Below are 20,229 nucleotides of genomic sequence, written 5' to 3' on the forward strand. Positions count from 1 at the left end.
ATGCCTTTTTTTTTGGCACTTTATTAAGCATTCCGGTCATAAATGAATGGATCTCCCTTGCCTGGGATGAATTATTTTGGCAGGAGGAGTGGAGGAATGAGAGAGGAGCGAGAGGAGTGGGAGGAGTGAGAGAGCAGTGAGAGATGAGGGAGAGAGATCAGTGAGAGAGAAGTGAGAGAGATGAAAGATCAGTGAGAGAGGAGTGAGAGATGAGGGAGAGAGATCAGTGAGAGAGCAGGGAGAGAGGAGGGAGATAGATGAAAGATCAGTGAGAGAGGAGTGAGAAGAGTGAGAGAAGAGTGAGAGAGCATTGAGAGAGGAGTGAGAGGGCAGTGAGAGAGGAGGGAGAGGAGTGAGAGAGGAGTGGACTGGGACGATATGAATTAGAGGGTTTGACCCAGCACAGCGGTAGCAGGGCCAAGCTATAGGAAATATGGGTTTGGGACCTGCAGGCAACTCTCATCTATCAGCTCTATCAACAGGATTTGTGGAGTTTCAATAGTCCTTCTAGTTGATTCTGTAATGCACTGTAGCTGACATCTGCAATGTTTAAACTTTGGTTCTGTTGGAAAAGAACAGCAGCTGTGTATGATTTGTATAATTTATGCTCTTCCTGCAGAAGCATTCAATAGTATTGTTATGTTAACAATGTTTTGAGTGCGTCTGACTGTCAGAGTGGTAATATAATGTGTCTGTAACTGCCTCGTTTTATCACTACAGTGTGTTTTGTGTGTGTGGGGCTGTGTATGTTTGTGTCTGTGTGTGCCTGTGTGTGTGTTGTGTGTGTGTGTGTGTGTGTGTGTGTGTGTGTGTGTGTGTGTGTGTGTGTGTGTGTGTGTGTGTGTGTGTGTGTATAAATGTAGGCAGCTATCTTTGCCAGGCAGCAGCCTCTGCTTACATCAGGGTTTTTTTCAGCTCTAATTAATGTTGACTTATTCAGTCAACACCACCGCAGTGTAGCGCTTTGCTACACAAATTAGCATATAGCTAATTGAAAGCGCAAACAAACTAACTGAGTCATCTCTGTTATGTGGTTAGGGTGACCACATTGCCCCGGACAGTCCTGCATTTTTCCTTTTGTCCCGCAACCAAACAAATTCAAACAAATCCAATCAAATCGATATTTATTGGTGCAATGAATGTTTGTGTTTCTAGCTCCAACAGTGCAGTAATACCTACAGTAGCAATACAAAACACACATAATCCAAAAAACACCACTAATTTGTAAAAAAAAAAAGACTTATTTGTCACATATTTCAGTCAGACATTCCAACCCGTCTCTTGCGGTCATGTTGTGCTTAGATATATCATAAGGATGTGGTACTGATGATGTTAAACACTCCAATCGCTGTTGAGATCTAATATTCTGCGCAGTGCAAGACGAGACCTAGGCCAATGTCATAGGCCTAGTGTCAACCAATCACATTTCTCAAATCCTTTCGGGCTAAATTCCAGCTAAACACTTGGAGAGGACATTTAGGCCTAATTACTTACAAAAAGCGTGCTTCTGACAAAGAGCTACAAAAGTAAGTAAATAGCCATATTAGATTGAAAGATACGGTTATTTCGTCGAACTTGCTCATTAGTTGCTCATTCAACATATTTGCTGCTACTTCACTCAATCTTGTTTAAAAAGTCTAACTTCCCTTCATAACTGTTTTACATTCCCAGACACCAACCAAAAATGCTTCCTTGGCCACATATTCCCAGATTTTCATAAAACAGCCACACTTGTGGTTTCTCTTTTCTGCATCGCCAAATTTTGTGCGAGGCAAAAGGGTAGGCTAGGTAACCTTCAATTAGCTTGTTCAGCGCAGTGGGAGTAGAGGTGTAGTGCTGCCACTTCTTACAATGGTGCTAATTTAGTAAAGTTAGATCAAAACTGAATCAATGTCTTGGTAGATCATATAATGTCATGAATGTCTGGCGAAATCATCTTGTTATTTGGGTATTTTATATGAGATCACCCTATATGTGGTTCCGGCTGTCACTTCATATTCTCAATGAATATGGGCTCCTGAGTGGCACAGCGGTCTAAGGCACTGCATCTCAGTGCTTGATGTGTCACTACAGACACCCTTGTTTGAATCCAGGCTGTATCACAACCAGCAGTGATTGGGAGTCCCATAGGGCGGTGCACAATGGTTTGGCCGGTATAGGCCGTCATTGTAGATAAAAATGTGTCCTTAACTGGCTTGTTCGGATGTACCGTTCCTGTGCAGGTGTGGTTAAACGTGGTCTGCCACTGTGAGGAAGATGTCTCCCGTCCTGTCTCCCTGTAGTGCTGTCTTAGGCAACTCACAGTACAGACATTGCCATTCATTGCCCTGGCCCCATCTGCAGTCCTCACGTCTCCTTGCAGCATGCCTAAGGCACGTTCACGCAGATGAGCAGGGACCCTGGGCATCTTTTGGTGTTTTTCAGAGACAGTAGAAAGGCCCCTTTAGTGTCCTAAGTTTTCATAACTGTGACCTTATTTGCCTACCGTCTGTAAGCTGTTAGTGTCTTAACGATTGTTCCACAGGTGCATGTTCATTTATTGTTCATGGAACAAAATCAATTCAAATTTTATTTGTCACATACACATGGTTAGTAGATGTTAATGTGTGTGTAGCGAAATGCTTGTGCTTCTAGTTCCAACAATGCAGTAATAACCAACAAGTAATCTAACCTAACAATTTCACAACAGCTACCTTAAACACACAAGTGTAAAGGGATGAAGAATATGTACATAAAGATATATGAATGAGTGATGGTACAGAACGGCATAGGCAAGATGCAGTAGATGGTATCGAGTACAGTACATACATATGAGATGAGTAATGTAGGGTATGTAAACATTATATTAAGTGGCATTGTTTAAAGTGGCTAGTGATACATGTATTACATAAAGATGGCAAGATGCAGTAGGTGGTATAGAGTACAGTATATACATATGAGATGAGTAATGTAGAGTATGTAAACATTATATTAAGTGGCATTGTTTAAAGTGGCTAGTGACACATTTTTTACATGTATGGCAGCAGCCACTCAATGTTAGTGGTGGCTGTTTAACAGTCTGATGGCCTTGAGATAGAAGCTGTTATTCAGTCTCTCGGTCCCTGGTGGTTGTTGTCCTTGATGATCTTTATGGCCTTCCTGTGACATCGGGTGATGTAGGTGTCCTGGAGGGCAGGTAGTTTGCCCCCGGTGATGCGTTGTGCAGACCTCACTACCCTCTGGAGAGCCTTATGGTTGTGGGCGGAGCAGCTGCCTTACCAGGCGGTGATACAGCCCGACAGGATGCTCTCGATTGTGCATCTGTAAAAGTTTGTGAGTGCTTTTGGTGACAAGCCAAATTTCTTCAGCCTCCTGAGGTTGAAGAGGCGCTGCTGTGCCTTCTTCACCCCGCTGTCTGTGTGGGTGGACCAATTCAGTCTGTCCATGATGTGTACGCCGAGGAACTTAAAACTTTCTACCCTCTCCACTACTATCCCGCCGATGTGGATAGGGGGTTGCTCCCTCTGCTGTTTCCTGAAGTCCACGATCATCTCCTTTGTTTTGCTGATGTTGAGTGTGAGGTTATTTTCCTGACACCACACTCCGAGGGCCCTCACCTCCTCCCTGTAGGCCGTCTTGTCGTTGTTGGTAATCAAGCATACCACTGTAGGGTCGTCTGCAAACTTGATGATTGAGTTGGAGGCGTGCAGTCATGGGTGAACAGGGAGTACAGGAGAGAGCTCAGAACGCACCCTTGTGGGGCCCCAGTGTTGAGGATCAACGGGGTGGAGATGCTGTTACCTACCCTCACCACCTGGGGGCGGCCCGTCAGGAAGTCCAGGACCCAGTTGCACAGGGCGGGGTCGAGAGCCAGGGTCTCGAGCTTGATGACGAGTTTGGAGGGTACTATGGTGTTAAATCCTGCGCTGTAGTCGATGAACAGCATTCTCACATAGGTATTCCTCTTGTCCAGATGGGTTAGGGCCATGTGCAGTGTGGTTGCGATTGCGTCGTCTGTGGACATATTGTGGCAGTAAGCAAATTGGAGTGGGTCTAGGGTGTCAGGTAGGGTGGAGGTGATATGGTCCTTGACTAGTCTCTCAAAGCACTTCATGATGACGGAAGTGAGTGCCATGGGACGGTAGTCGTTTAGCTCAGTTACCTTAGCTTTCTTGGGAACAGGAACAATGGTGGCCCTCTTGAAGCATGTGGGACCAGCAGACTGGGATAAGGATTGATTGAATATGTCCGTAAACACACCAGCCAGCTGGTCTGCGCATGCTCTGAGGACGCGGCTGGGGATGCCATCTGGGGCTGCAGCCTTGCGAGGGTTAACACGTTTAAATGTTTTACTCACGTCGGCTGCAGTGAAGGAGAGTCAGCAGGTTTTGGTAGCGGGCCGTGTCAGTGGCACTGTATTGTCCTCAAAGCGAGCAAAGAAGTTGTTTAGTCTGTCTGGGAGCAAGACATCCTGGTCCGCGACAGGGCTGATTTTCTTTTTGTAATCCGTGATTGACTGTAGACCCTGCCACATATCTCTTGTGTCTGAGCCGTTGAATTGCGACTCTACTTTGTATCTATACTGACGCTTAGCTTGTTTGATTGCTTTGCGGAGGGAATAGCTACACTGTTTGGATTTGGTCATGTTTCCGGTCACCTTGCAAGTTAGAATAACAATGATCCAGGGTTTTACCAGCCCTGGTAGCACAATCGATATGCTGATAGAATTTAGGGAGTCTTGTTTTCAGATTAGCCTTGATAAAATCCCAAGCTACAATGAATGCAGCCCCAGGATATGTGGTTTCCAGTTAACACAGAGTCAAATAAAGTTTGTTCAGGGCCATCGATGTGTCTGCTTGGGGGGGAATATATGCAGCTGGGATTATAATCGAAGAGAATTCTCTTGGTAGATAATGCGGTCAACATTTGATTGTGATGAATTCTAAGTCAGGTGAACAGAAGGACTTGAGTTCCTGTATGTTGTTATGATCACACCACGTCTCGTTAGTCATAAGGCATACACCCCCGCTCGTCTTCTTATGTTTGTTTTATGTTTGTTTCTGTCGGCACGATGCGTGAAGAAACCAGCTGGCTGTACCGACTCCGATAGCGTGTCTCGAGTAAGCCAAGTTTCCGTGAAGCGGAATGCTATCCTTGCTCGGATTTCCTTAACCTTGTTGTCAAGGGACTGGACATTGGCGAGTAGTGTGCTAGGGAGCGGTGCGCGATGTGCCTGTCTCCGGAGCCTGACCAGAAAACCGCTTCGTCTGCCCCTTTTACAGCGTCGTTGTATTGGATCGCCGGCTGGGATCCGATCCATTGTCCTGGGTGGTGGGCAAGACATAGGATCCGCTTCGGGAAAGTCGTAATCCTGGTAGTAATGATGGTGAGTTGATGTTGCTCTTATATCCAGTAGTTCCTCCCGACTGTATGTAATAAAACCTAAGATTACCTGGGATACCAATGTAATAAATAACACGTTCAAAAAAATACTGCATAGTTTCCTAGGAACGCGAAGCGAGGCGGCCATCTCTGTCGGCGCCGGAAAACAGTGTTTAAACCCTTTACAATGAAGATCTGCGAAGACATTTGGATTTTTACAAATTATCCTTGAAAGACAGGGCTCTGAAAAAGGGACGTTTCTTTTTTTTCATGTATGCTTGAGTATGTATCTAAATATGTAATGTGTGTGTGTGCTTGTACTTTGTCTTCCTACATGTTTCTGTTTGAGCGAGTATGTGTCAAGTGATGAACCCAAATAATGCTGCGCCTTGGTCTACCCATTTCGACGTTCGTTAAAGTATGTGAGAGACCCAAGAGTGGGAGGAATGAGGTGGTCCTTCGGTGGGCACAACAGGGGGGTACGTGCACAACAGAGTGCTCTCTTGCTCTGTGGTACTTGGCACAGACACTGCTCAGAAAGACCCTTGTATGCACACTATGCTGCCTGGATTCAACTGATTTCTCACTGCGAAGCAATACCTTTATGAGCTCTCACAGAACAACTCCTAAAGCTACTGTGTGTAAACTGAAGACCTAACCTAGAACTGCCTGAAATACAGTACAGAAAGCCTGCCCTGTGTGAGAGTGACAGAGAGAGAAAGAGAGGGAGACCGAGAGAGAGTGAGGGAACCAGGAAGAGAGAGAGAGATGCATGGAGAGGGGAGCAGAACAGAGAGAGTGAGGCAGGGAGAGCGAGAGGCAGGGAGAGAGAGAGAGTGAGGTAGGGAGAGCGAACAAGAGGCAGGGAGAGAGAGAGAGGCAGGGAGAGTGAACAAGAGGCAGGGAGAGAGAGAGAGAGAGAGAGAGAGAGAGAGAGAGAGAGAGAGAGAGAGAGTGAGGCAGGCAGGCAGGCAGAGAGAGCGCATGTGAGTGTGTGTGTGAGGGAGAAGAAACGGCACACAGTGGAGTATTGCTCAGTGACTGGTGGCTGAGGTGAGGTGTAAAGCTGTAGGGGACTTCCTAATAATCAGGGGACCTGAAGACCCTGTCTTTTGTCAAAGAGGAATCAAAACGATATGGGCTCTGTAGAGGCTGGACTAAAGGGCTGAAGGAATATGGAAGAAAAAAAAGGAGAAAAGGTAGAGGAATGTTTTCAGTGTGACTGTTTTTCCCAAACCACCATTTTCCATCCATCACATCCGGCGAAACTCACCACCTTCCCAGCACAGAGGGCGGACCTGGCTGGAAGTGTGTGTGACAGTAAGAAAGGGAGGAAGAGTGTCTGTGACACCTGTCGTCACTCATTATGCTGTTGATCCATCTCCATAGCACTGACACACAGGTGCAGTTCCTAGCGAGCGCAGCAGGGGACACCTGAGAATTTTCTGACAAACACATACCTCCTGTCTCATCTTCTCCATTGAAATGACGATGTCAGGTTTAAACCGAGCGATCGCTGCCTTCTGACAGTGTGGATACCTTCTGTCCAAACTGGCACACTGGAGTTGAGCACATTCTTATCATTATACTTTCCTGATTTCAAATGGATTCAACCTCTTTGATCAACAGGTAATAATGTGGACCTGAGAAAAGGATTGAATGTGAGATATCGTGCTTAGGGTATTTGCCCTCCGGTTTGGAATACTTGGAACAGAGCAAAAGTCATAGAGCTCTCTATTGTTCGGGGGGGTTTTGCTAAGTTATTGTTTCTCTCCGTTTCCGTCCGTCATTAGCTACGACTACTTCAAGAATTAACCGAGGTGAAGTCTGTACCCATGGACAGCCTTCTCTGACTTAATCCCACATGTAGTTTGACAGACGTTATGAGGGTTGACTTTGAGCTCTGAGCATGTGGAGACTCTTAAGGACCAGACCTATCCCTCTCTGCTCCTCTCTCACCACGTAACAGACTTGTAAGAGTTAGTGTGCCATTGTAAGGGACGTGCTGGAGGTGTATGGCGACTGACATAATGAACCTGCATGGGAACGTATCGGAGTTGATCTCTTCTGCCGTCAGAGCCATAACGCTTCCGTCCTTTGACCCCGACCCTGACCCTTGGCCTAATGGTCCAGAGAGACTTCTGGGAAATGAAAGCAGGAATTTTTCAAATGGGTGTAACGGGAATGATGGCGGCAATGTGCATGACTTTCCGCCAGGCAACTGGACGCATAGCGGCAAGGTTTACAGTGATGAAGCAAGGATTCTGGCATCATCGCAGTGTGTGAAGGGGATGAAAACAGTGGACAAGAACTGGGCTGCTTTGCTGATCCTGGCGGTCATTGCCGTTACAGTGACAGGTAACATCCTGGTCATCATCGCAGTGTCTCTGGAGAAGAAGCTCCAGAACGCCACCAACTACTTCCTGATGTCGCTGGCTGTCGCCGACATGCTGCTGGGCATCCTGGTCATGCCCATCTCCATGGTGACAATTCTCTATGGTGAGTTCCAGCTCAAGTTCAAAAATGTATTGTCTCATTGTTTGGTTAAACATTTACATTTGTCTTTGGCTTGCACACGTACAGGCTCAGACACAGCACAGTAAAGACGTACAAAAAAACAGAAAACAGAGAATGACATCATAATACTTACAAAGTCTATCAACAAGAGTGTGTTTTGTATATTTGACATTTACGTTACTGTTCTCAGATTTTGTATTCATAGATTTTAGATTTTTATGAAAGTGTTTTTTCGTTTTTTTTACAAAATGCTATATATCCATTGCTTATCTGGAATGGAATGGTCGTATCCTGTATATTTGACTGTACAGGATTTGGTTGTCTAACCTAGCTATCTTAAGAAGAATGCAGGTACTGTAAGTCGCTCTAGATAACAGCATCTGCTAGATGACTAAAATGTCAAATGTAAATGTTTTACATACAGATCTCCTATTACTGTATTGAGTTATTATATATATTTTTTTATTAAATATTGATGTCACAAATGTATCATGTGTACAGTTCTTTATTAAAAATTTAATTATTTGTTACATTTGACTGTGTAAAACCTAGCAGTACTATTTATTTCTCTGAGTGAGGCATATAGCATTTTGGAAAAAAAAAACTGATTATTTGTCTCTGAAATATAACCATCAAGTGATAGATTTTAAATAAATATGTCTGTCATTGAACAACCCCATACAATGATTAGATAGTGAAAAAAACACACCAATCTCTTTCATAATTTATTTAAACAATAAAAGCTAATTTACCTACATTTCTGAAAATGGATATATAGTGTTTTGGAATGAAACTCTTCATTTATTTATAGTAGTATTTAGTATGTATTTCATTTTTATTAGGATCCCAAATTAGCTGCTGCCGAGGCAGGCACTTCTCTTTCTGGGGTCCAAACAGGAAACAATGTCTGTGTGTCTCTTCACAGTCCCTGTTGTGCCACGAGGTGTTCTTTTCTCTGGTTATTGAATCTGTTTTTATTACTAGCTTGAGTTACCTGGGATGGCAGAGAGTTCCATTCGGTCATGGCTCTATTTAATACTGTTTGCTTCCCAGCCTCTGTTCTGGACCTGGGGACTGTGAAGAGACTTCTGGTTGCACGTGTTGTTTGATGTCGATGAGTGTCCGAACTGTGTGCCAACGGCTTGAACAGATACCGTCAACACCTCGCACAAAGACCAACAGTGATGCAGTAAATCTCTCCTCAACTTTGAACCAGGAGAGATTGAAATGCATGTCATTGACATTCACCTTCTGTGTACATCTAAATGCAATGCATGCTGCTCTCTTCTGGACAAACTGCAATTTGCGTATGTTTTTTTTTGGGTTGACTGAGATGTCAAGAAAGCAGACCTCTTTCCTATTTTAGTAACCATTGAGTCTATATGTTTGGACCATTATAGCTTGCTATCTAGGGTAACAGCCAGCAGTTTAGACTCCTCAACTTGCTCAATCGCCACATTATTCAATAATAGATCCAGATGAGGTTTAGGTTTGATTGAGTGATTTTTCACAAAAATAATGCTTTTAGTTTTTGAGATATTTAGCACCAGCCTATTTCTAGTTACTCAATCTAAAACTGATTAGGGGACAGCATTCGGAATTTTGGATGAAAAGCGTGCCCAAATTAAACTGCCTGCTACTCAGGCCCAGAAGATAGGATATGCATATAATTGGTAGATTTGGATTTTTAAAAACTGTTAAAATAGTGTCCGCGAGTATAACAGAACTGATTTGGCAGGCGAAAACCTGAGAAAAATCCATCCAGGAAGTAGGATTTCTTTTTGTTTTCTATTCAATGCCATTACAGTATCCATTGACTTAGGACTCAAATTACAGCTCCTATGCCTTCCACTAGATGTCAACAGTCTTTAGAAATTGTTTCAGGCTTGTATTCTGAGTGGACCCTGCAGTGTCACAGAGATTTTTCATGCGCGCGACCGAAAGAGTGCCTTTCTTGTTTGCCTTTTATACGACGTTATTGTCCGGTTGAAATATTATCGATTATTTAGGCTAAAAACTACCTGAGGATTGAATATAAACATCGTTTGACATGTTTCTATGAACTTTACGGATAGAATTAGGATTTTTTGTCTGCCTGTTTTGACTGCATTTGAGCCTGTGGATTACTGAAGAAAACGCACAAACAAAATGGAGGTTTTTGTATATAAAGAGACTTTATCGAACAAAACAAACATTTATTGAGTAAATTAATGTCTTCTGAGTCTAACCATGTGAAGATCATCAAAGGTAAGTGATTAATTGTATCTCTATTTCTGACTTGTGTAACTCTTCTACTTGGCTGGTTACTGTTTGTAATGATTAGTCTGCTGGGTGATGTTCTCACATATTCGTAAGGTATGCTTTCGCCGTAAATCCTTTTTGAAATCTGACACCGTGGTTGGATTCACAAGAAGTTAATCTTTAAACCTATGTAAAATACTTGCATGTTTTCTGAATTTGTATGATGAGTATTTCTGTATTTGAATTTGGCGCTCTGTAATTTCACTGGATATTGGCCAGGTGGGACGCTAGCATCCCACATACCCTAGTGAGGTTAAAGGTGTCAGTTATTTATTTTACTGTTGCAGCCGACGTGTATACTGTTGAGTCGTCAGCATACATGGAAACGCAGGCTTTATTCAAGGTCAGTGGAAGGTCATTAGTAAAAACAGAAAACAATAATGGGCTGAGCCAGCTGCCCTGTGTTACACCACACTCAAACTAATTTTCATTAGAGAGGCTTCCATGAAATAAAACCCTCTGTGTTCTATCTAACATGTTTTTTAAGCAATGTGTTATGATCAATGATATCGAAAGCTGCACTGAAGTCTAACAATCTCCCAAAATCTTATTATTATCAATGTATGCTGGAGCTGATATTCTTCATTGTTGTGTTGTACAGAATTAGTTGGTTGTTTAACATTATTATTAAAATTGTTAGAATGATTAAGTCATGCGTGGAAACTCCAGCTGTTTGGTTTTTCACAAGTGGTTCAATAAGAAGCAGATAAATATTTGGAGAATTTTAATTCAATACATTTTGTGGTTGTGGTTTTGCAATGTGTTGATATTTTGGTTATATATATATGTTATATACACCGGCTAGTTTATTACCGACACCAACCTGTTCACAAAAATGTATCGCTCCTACAGGCAGTGAGTCACATGGCTGTAGCTTGTTATATAAAGTAGACAGACAGGCATCTTGTTACTGTTCTATTGAACGTTAGCATGGCCATAACAATTTGCATGGCGATAAACAAAAAACATCCAGTCAGCGGCAGTCCTGTGGGCGAAAACAGCTAGTTGATGAGAAAGGTCGAAGAAGAATCTTGTAAGTTTACAGGCGGTCCACAAACAGAACAACAATGGTGTGCAGAAAGGCATCTCGGAATGCGCAACTTGTTGATCCTTATCACAGATTGGCTATATTGCAGCAGATGACCACGCAGGGTTCCACTACTATCAGTTCAAAAACAAGAAGAAGCGGCTCCAGTGGGCACGCGATCACCAACACTGGACAATTGAGGAGTGGAAAACCATCACCTGGAACCAGACAGCGAGTTCAGTTTACTTGATTGGCCTACACAGTCCCCAGACCTCAACCCAATAGAACATATTTGACATGAGATGGAACTGGCTGTTCACAGCATGAATGTTGAATAATTTTTCCCCCCTTTATTTAACTTGGCAAGTAATTTAAGAACAAATTCTTTTTTACAATGACTGCCTACCCCGGCCAAACCCTAACCCGGAAGACACTGGGACAATTGTGCACTGCCTTATGCGACTCCCAATCACAGCTGGTTGTGAGCAGCCTGGAATTGATGCCTCTAGCACTGAGATACAGTGTCTTAGACCACTGCGCCACTCGGAAGCACCTATGTACCGCCGTCCAATCTGCAGCAACTGTGGAACGGTTCCGACATTGTGTGGAATGCTCCGAAAGAATTCAGGCTATTTTGGAGGCTAGGCCGGGTCTGACCCTGTTCTAGACGGGTGTATCTAATAATCTGGTAGCATTGAAAGTACCAATTACTGAGATTGTTACTGAATATGAGCTATATTGCGAGCATCCCTTAGAGATCTTTACTCTGGAAGCTGGATAGACATGTACAGTCATACTATGGAAGCTGGATAGACATGTACAGTCATACTCTGGAAGCTGGATAGACATGTACAGTCATACTATGGAAGCTGGATAGACATGTACAGTCATACTATGGAAGCTGGATAGACATGTACAGTCATACTATGGAAGCTGGATAGACATGTACAGTCATACTATGGAAGCTGGATAGACATGTACAGTCATACTATGGAAGCTGTCAGATATTTGCCTATATGGCTTTGTATTTTGATTTATGGTCCCCTTACTAGAAGCCTCCACCCCCATCTGGTCTGGTGAACATACCACATACCCACAATGCTTTGTGCAAGTAATGAATGTCACCAACATTTTTTTCACCTGAAACATGGAGTGGAGAGGACTCTCTCTGAATAGAGTGCTGACTCTCTCTGAATAGATCTCTCTCTCTCTTTTCCAGCTTCTCCAGGGATTGGAGTTAGACAGTCTGTTGTTTCCTAAGTTCCTCTCCATGCCTTTCTAAATGTGTAAATGTCACAAGTCTGCTTTTATAAGGAGCTTTAAGCCCTAAGTAGAGACCTCATTTGCATGAAAATGAGGAGTGTAGTAAATGAGTCTGAAGGAAGTGTGCTTCTGTGAAAAGTACGACCTCTGCTGTTCCCCTTTAATAAGCAGACAAAAGAACTCATTAAACGTTGGGATGCCAACAGAAACTCGTCAGATACTTTGTCATTATTTTCTTGTGTTGCTACTTTGTCGCTAAATTGCCCACAGTGGATTGGATTCATCTGGCACATGAAAAGACTGAGCAAACAGAGAATCTTTTCATTACAGAGAGAACAACAACTGTATTACAGGCCTGTCTGTCTATTACATGCTGTTGGGGATTAGACGTCTTGATTCTTATGAATGCATATAAATGATGTTTTACCCTTTGAACAGTGTCCAGAGTCAACCAATAATTTATTAGCTTGCTATTGCCATAGATTATGTGAGGGTTTATTAATTGTCTGCCTTTCGGTGATGTGACACCAGATTACAGCACCACAGGGCTCTGATTCAAGGTAAGGTAGAAGATGAACATGAATAGTCTCACCTGACAGCCATTCTTAGAAGGCTTGCGAGATTAAGGCCTTCATGGTTCACTTAGTTATAATCAATCACTCTGTTTTATAGACACTTTTAACTGGGCTGAGTAGTCACCAAAGGCGACGTCTGGATGTTCATGAGAACAGAGTACTCTGTTATGGTCTTAATGGAGGTTAGCCAGACCCTCCAGTCCTGTCCTGTGGGACTGTTAGGAAGACAGCACCTTTCTTCAGCCTCGCCACTCATTTAGCTCTACTGCCCTCTGGAAATAAGGAAATGATTTAATCTCTTTATTGATTTGTCTCTCTCTCTTCTCGGTTATGTCAGGATCCTGATACCTGGTCTGTGTCTCCCACCTCCACCACTTTCATGGCTTTAATCACTCTCCTTTCCTTTGCTTTGTTTTGCTTCCGCTCATGCACTGTTTCACTCTTAGAGGGGTGCATGACAGAGAAAAACAGAGACCTCTTTTCAGAGTTTGTGTTTTTGAAGACAGAAATTTTTGACAGGCAGGTATGCCATGTTCTGTTGCCGATGCAGTAAGTGTGCTCTAGTTTCTTGGTGTTGTCTAGATCATGACATAGAGAATGAATCATTGTCTTCCTACTGGGCACATATCAGTTCACCGTTTAGTTTAGTTTGACTTTAAGTTGATTTTCATGTGAAATCAAAACATTCATTTAGGTAAAAGTTAGTTGAAAAAAGACGAAATACCCTTATGTTTATTTTTTGAAAATCCAATTAGTTTTCCATGTTGATTCAACGTCATCGCATAGATTTTCTGGGGATGAAATTACGTGGAAACAACGTTGATTCAACCATTTTTTGCCCAGTGGGTTATGACTAATGCTTAACTAAGGGGAAATGTGTTTCATATAACCCCGTAAAATCCTTTGACCCTCGCTCTTTAGACTGTCTTTATAGAAGAAGATTACCCCCTTGGTAAAAATAGACCTAATCCCCTGGGTGATGGACTAGAGAGGGAGAGAGAGAGAGAGAGAGAGAGAGAGAGAGAGAGAGAGAGAGAGAGAGAGAGAGAGAGAGAGAGAGAGAGAGAGAACAAGAGAGAGAGAACAAGAGAGAGAGAACAAGAGAGAGAGAACAAGAGAGAGAGAACAAGAGAGAGAGAGAGAGAGAGATGAGTGGTTTTGTGGTTAGGGAGAAAACTTGGTTTGTGCTCTGACGTTTAGCCAGACACGGGGGAAATTTCAGGTCAAGCCAGCAGCAGCAAAACAAGATTCAAAAGAGCAGCCAGCATGAGGATTAGGGTGGCAGGTAGCCTAGCGGTTAAGATCGTTGGGCCAGTAACCGAAATGTCACTGGTTTGAATCCTAAAGCTGACTAGGTGAAACATCTGTTGATGTACCCTTGAGCAAGGCACTTAATTGCTCCTTTAAGTCGCTCTGGATAAGAGTGTCTGCTAAAGGACAAAAAAATGAAGGAAAGACTGAGTCTCAGCAGCTTCCTCTCAGATACAACCAAACACAAAACAAAGCCTTGTCATTATCTGCTCTCAGAGAACCAGATGTGTTCGCAGGGCAAAATAGGGGTATACAACAATGCAGGATCAAGGAGTTAGCCTGTTAACTTGCCTAAATATATATTTTTTAAAGATATGAACTTCAAATTGGCATGGTCTACTTAACAACCAAAAACACATACAGTATGTACGTTTCTGGTTGTTTATCAAAGTTAGCTGGCTAACTCATCGATGCTGCTTTGTAGTCCTCAGGTAAATCACAGACGGAGAGATACAAGAGGAGGAAAATAAACAAATTGGTTTCTAGGGCGAAAGACAAGAGATGGGAATGATAGAGTTCCTGATGCTTCAATCAAGGGAGGGACTGGGAGAGAAACATCTGAACGAGAGAGAGAGACAGAGGGAAGAGACAGAAGCCCTGTTTATACCCGGTTTTAACTTGCATCCTTTGTCCTGATCTTGTCCACATTCTGAATATGCCGACATTTTTAGAAAGGTGTAGACAATCAAAAGACACATTGTGATCTGAAATGTGATCAGATCATCCTGCCCACCTCTTGAGATAGTCAGACACACATTGTGTCTGGATATCTTACAAGTGTCGACATATTGGGATAGAGAAACTATTTAAATCATCATTATTTTGCCCTCTAAAATCATTGGCAGGTGGTACCATTGACCGAGAACATCAATGTGTCTTACAATAAATAAATAAATATTATTTGAAAGAATAGCTGTGAAATAATTTGCATAAGGGACCAGGAAACCTGTTCACAATGTAGACACAGTGGACGGATAACAGACACATTGTAATACCACACATTTTGGGAAATGTGGGCAAAATTAGAATGTAAGACAAGATCAGGACAAAGGACACATGTTAGCCCCAGGTATAAACGGGACTAGAGAGGGACAAGAGAGAGCGAGCGAGAGAAAGGGAGAGAAAGAGAGAGACAGAGAGAAGAGGAGGCTGACTGAGTGTATAGGTGTTTGATACAGGGGCAGTTTGAGAAAGGATTTAGAAAACAGACCCGAGAAAGAGAAATGGAGAGATCAAGAGAGGCAAACATCTTTTCTTGCTTATCCTCCCACTGTTATTTGAGCAACATAACTACCCCTCATTTGGGGTTCTTTGGTACATGATGTCATAGTCATGGATATTTGATAGTTTGTTTCTGATCCACTGTTTATGCGTCTGTATTATTGGTACAGGCCCCGTGTTTCAAATTCTACCTACTGGAGCCCACCAGCGCTTTACTGTGTAAATGCTGCAGTTAGAGGCAGAGGTAGTGGATTGGTGGATGTATTTATTTATACGGCTCTGTGTTTATTTTTGGAGTCTCTGACTGCTTCCAGTCCTCCTCTAACTAGTTATAAAACCCTATTACACCAACGTCAAGACCAGGAATGGGGGCATCAACCATGACAGATTGTACACATGCATGCACCGCACACACACACACACACACACACACAAGCACACACACACGCACGCACGCACACACACACACACACACACACACACACACACACACACACACACACACACACACACACACACACACACACACACACACACACACACACACACACACACACACACACACACACACACACACACACAGTCAGTATTGGCTTTTAAGAACCTGGTATCAAACACAAAAAATACTGCTATTGAACCCCAGAATAATACAGGATATCAGTAATGAACACTGTATCCACGGTGATAGACAATTTGGGAACACGTCATACATAAATGCTGTTACCAGGGTGATGATGAACCCCAGTTTAAATCCAAATGGCTAGTTGCCATGACTCTCATCCATTGACTCAAGCGTTGTAACTATTGGCCTCACTGTGTGAGGTGTGCAAGTGTGACATATACTGCATTGTACTCTCAGAGTCGTCGTTAAGAAATCTCAGTTATCCAAACTATGAACCTGTGGACCAGACATCAGTTACTGATGACTGAGAAATTTTCTTTGGTTGGGTGAAAATGAATGCAGAACACTTTATGACATAAATAGTATGGCACACAGTAGATGGACTGTACGTGTCAGCTTCATTCTCTGAATATTATGTGGAATTGTAGAATGTGTAAATAATGTAGAAAGACTGGTGTCTTTCCTTCTATTTGGACATTTCTCTGACATGTGTGAGGGTATAGATTGTAACTACAGGTGTTGTGGTGAAGCTAATCCGATGTTTCCAAATGAACTGGGATTCAAGCCCAGTCAGAATACCCAGGATGACTACTGATGTTACCTGAAACACCAAACTGCAGCAAAAGTCAAAGGTCTCAGAGGAAATGAGTGAATTAGAGACAGAAGGAGAGACAGAGCAATAGACACATTGAGAGACAGAGCGAGAGACAGACATGGACAGACAGAAAGAGACGACTACCTCCTGTCACGTTCTGACCTTTATTTTCCTTTGTTTTGTCTTTTAGTATGGTCAGTGCGTGAGTTGGGGTGGGCAGTCTATGTTTGTGTTTCTATGTTTTTTCTATTTCTGTGTTTGGCCTGATATGGTTCTCAATCAGAGGCAGCTGTTTATAGTTGTCCCTGATTGAGAACCATATTTAGGTAGCCTGGGTTTCACTGTTGGTTTGTGGGTGTTTGTCTCCGTGTCTGTGTTTGTCACCACACGGGACTGTTTCGGTTTGGTTTTCGTTATTGTTCACATTTATTGTTTTGTATTTCCTAGTGTTCAGTTTATGTTTTATAATAAACGATATGGACGCTGCGTTTTGGTCTGATCCCTGCAATCTGCCGTTACACCTCAACTGTCTGCTCCTATCCACTGTATTCTTTCCTAGATTTTCTCATTGGTTATCGTGTTTTATTGCTTTGTGTTCGTGTCAAGGTCAGTGGCCACAGGGCTATGAAATGATGTATGTGACTCTCAGTCACTCTAGTACATTCTACAACATTCATATCACTCTATAACCAAGTTAGATTTGTTTAAATTCAACAACAAAATTGTATCTTGCATTCATGCCAATAACGCATTTGAAATTAAACAATTCAATCGAGAAAGACAACAAGAGAGACATGAACAGAATATACAGAAACAAACTTACAAGAGCCTTAGTAGGATAATTGTTTTTCCAAACTTTTTCCTGAAGCGATTACCCAGCTAGCACATAACGTTCTGAGAACCATATGTTTCTTAGAGCTTGTTGAGAGCGTTGTTATTCTATGGTTATTTTGCATACAACCTTCCCACAACTTTCTGGGAATGGTGCTTCATATTGGGCATAGTTGCTTCAAAATGGGTAAAAACGGTTTGTATCAATGTTGGTTACATGTCATTTCAACCCCCCAAAATATTAAATAAATGTGAAAAAGTGATTGGATTTGCAAAAAGTAATCGACTTAAGGTTATTTTGTTTGAATTCACATTAGTTGAAAACTCAACTAAATTCAAATTAAACGTTGAACTTACATCTGTGCCCAGCGTGTGCCCACATGCACACTGATTTAAAGCAACGGTATTCTAAGGATATGCTTGTTTAAAAATTCTGCAGCTGCAATTAAAATAACCTTAACAAGTAAATAAATAGGTGGCCCTGAAAGCCGATAGCACTAGCCATAATAATGAATCTGCAGAAGGGACGAGTGAAGACAGATGGACATGTGTAAATTAGACGTTCATTCATACTGCATTTATTAGGCCTATTATTACTGAACCCCATAGGGTATAATGCAGCAACTTTTTTACAAGACAAAAGTTAACAGCTGATGATGAGATGATACAGTGCATTTGGAAGGTATTCAGACCCCTTGACTTCTTCCACATTTTCTTACGTTACGTTCTTTTTTCCCTCACCATTCTACACACAACACCCCACAATGACAGAGCAAAAACAGGTTTTTAGAATTTTTTGCAAATGTATTACATATAAAAAACAGAAATATCACATTTCCATAAGTATTCAGACGCTTTACTCAGTACTTTGTTGAAGCACCTTTGGCAGCAATTACAGCCTCGCCGCTTCTTGGGTATGACGCTACAAGCTTGGCACACCTTGTGTTTAGGGAGTTTCTCTCAATCTTCTCTGCAGATCCGTTGCACAGCTATTTTCAAGCCTCTCCAGAGATTTATGGTCGGGTTCAAGTCCTGGCTTTGGCTGGGCCACTCAAGAATATTAAGAGACTTGTCCCGAAGCCACACCTGCGTTGTCTGGGCTGTGTGCTTCGGGTCGATGTTGTGTTGGAATGTGAACATTCGCCCCAGAGTGCTCTGGAGCAAGTTTTCATCAAGGATCTCTCTGTATTTTTCTCTGTTCATCTTTCCCTCGATCCTGACTCATCTCCCAGTCCCTGCCACTGAAAAAGATCCCCCAAAGCATGATTCTGCCATAACCATACTTCACTGTAGGGATAGTGCCAGGTTTCCTCCAGACGTGACGCTTGGCATTCAGGCCAAAAATGTCAGTCTTTGTTTCATCAGACTGAGAATCTTGTTTCTCATTGTATGAGAGTCCTTTAGGTGCCTTTTGTCAAACTCCAAGAGGGCTGTCATGTGCCTTTTACTGAGGAGTGGCTTCCGTCTGGCCACTCTACAATAAAGGCCTGATTGGTGGAGTGCTGCAGAGATGGTTGTCCTTCTGAAAGGTTCTCCCATCTTCACAGAGGAACTCTGGAGCTCTGTCAGAGTGACCATCGAGTTCTTGGTCACCTCCCTGACCAAGGCCCTTCTCTTCTGATTGCTCAGTTTGGCTGAGTGGCAAGCTCTAGGAAAAGTCTTGGTGGTTCCAAACTTCTTCCATTTAAGAATGATGGAGGCTACTGTGTTCTTGGGGACCTTCAATGCTGCAGAAATGTTTTGGTACCCTTCCCCAGATCTGTGCCTTGACACAATCCTGTCTCTGAGCTCTACTGACAATTCTTTCGACCACATGGCTTGGATTTTGCTCTGACATGCACTGTCAACTGCAGGACCTTATAAAGACAGGTGTGTGCCTTTCCAAATCATGTCCAATCAATTTAATTTACCACATGTGGACTCATGAAAATTCTCAAGGATGACCAATAGAAACAAGATGCACCTAAACTCAATCTTGAGTCTCATAGTGTCACGTCCTGACCATAGAAAGCCTTTATTTTCTATGGTGGAGTAGGTCAGGGTGTGACTGGGGGGTGTTCTAGTTTATTATTTCTATGTGTATTCTATGTTTTCGATTTCTTTGTTGGCTGGGTATGGTTCCCAATCAGAGGCAGCTGTCTATCATTGTCTCTGATTGGGGATTATACTTAGGCAGCCTTTTCCACTTGTTGTTTGTGGGATCTTGTTTTTGTATTGTTGCTTTTGAGCCCTACAAGGCTGTAGGTTCGTTTGTTTGTTTCTCTTTATTGTTTTGTTGCTGGTTCACATTTAAATAAATTATGACCACGCCGCGCTTTGGTCCACTCCTTATAACGATCGTGACACATAGCAAAGGTTCTGAATACTTATGTAAATAAGATATTTCTGTTTTTGATTAAAAAAATTAAAAAAATCTAAAAACTGTTTTTGCTTTGTCATTATGGGGTATTGTATGTACAGATTTGATGAGGAGTTTTCTTTATATATATACATTTTAGAATAAGGCTGTAACGTAACAAAATGTTGAAAAGGTCAAATGGTCTGAGTACTTTCTGAATGCACTGCACATAGATACAGACACATTACCGCATGGCAAGCAGTACGG

General features: G+C 42.5%; 1 protein-coding gene across 1 annotated transcript in view; it reads left to right on the forward strand.

Annotated features, from left to right (window-relative positions):
• The first annotated feature begins 6,315 nt into the window (after window positions 1–6,315).
• Window positions 6,316–20,229, forward strand: part of LOC109902889 (5-hydroxytryptamine receptor 2A) — a 34,075-nt gene continuing 20,161 nt past the window's right edge. The window contains exon 1 of the mRNA XM_031798217.1: window positions 6,316–7,860. Coding sequence (XP_031654077.1) covers window positions 7,377–7,860 — 484 coding nt within the window. The 5' untranslated portion in view covers window positions 6,316–7,376. The remainder of the gene's footprint in view (window positions 7,861–20,229) is intronic.

The sequence above is a fragment of the Oncorhynchus kisutch genome, linkage group LG2, assembly GCF_002021735.2.
Source record: "Oncorhynchus kisutch isolate 150728-3 linkage group LG2, Okis_V2, whole genome shotgun sequence".
In the NCBI taxonomy this organism is placed as follows: Eukaryota; Metazoa; Chordata; class Actinopteri; order Salmoniformes; family Salmonidae; genus Oncorhynchus; species Oncorhynchus kisutch.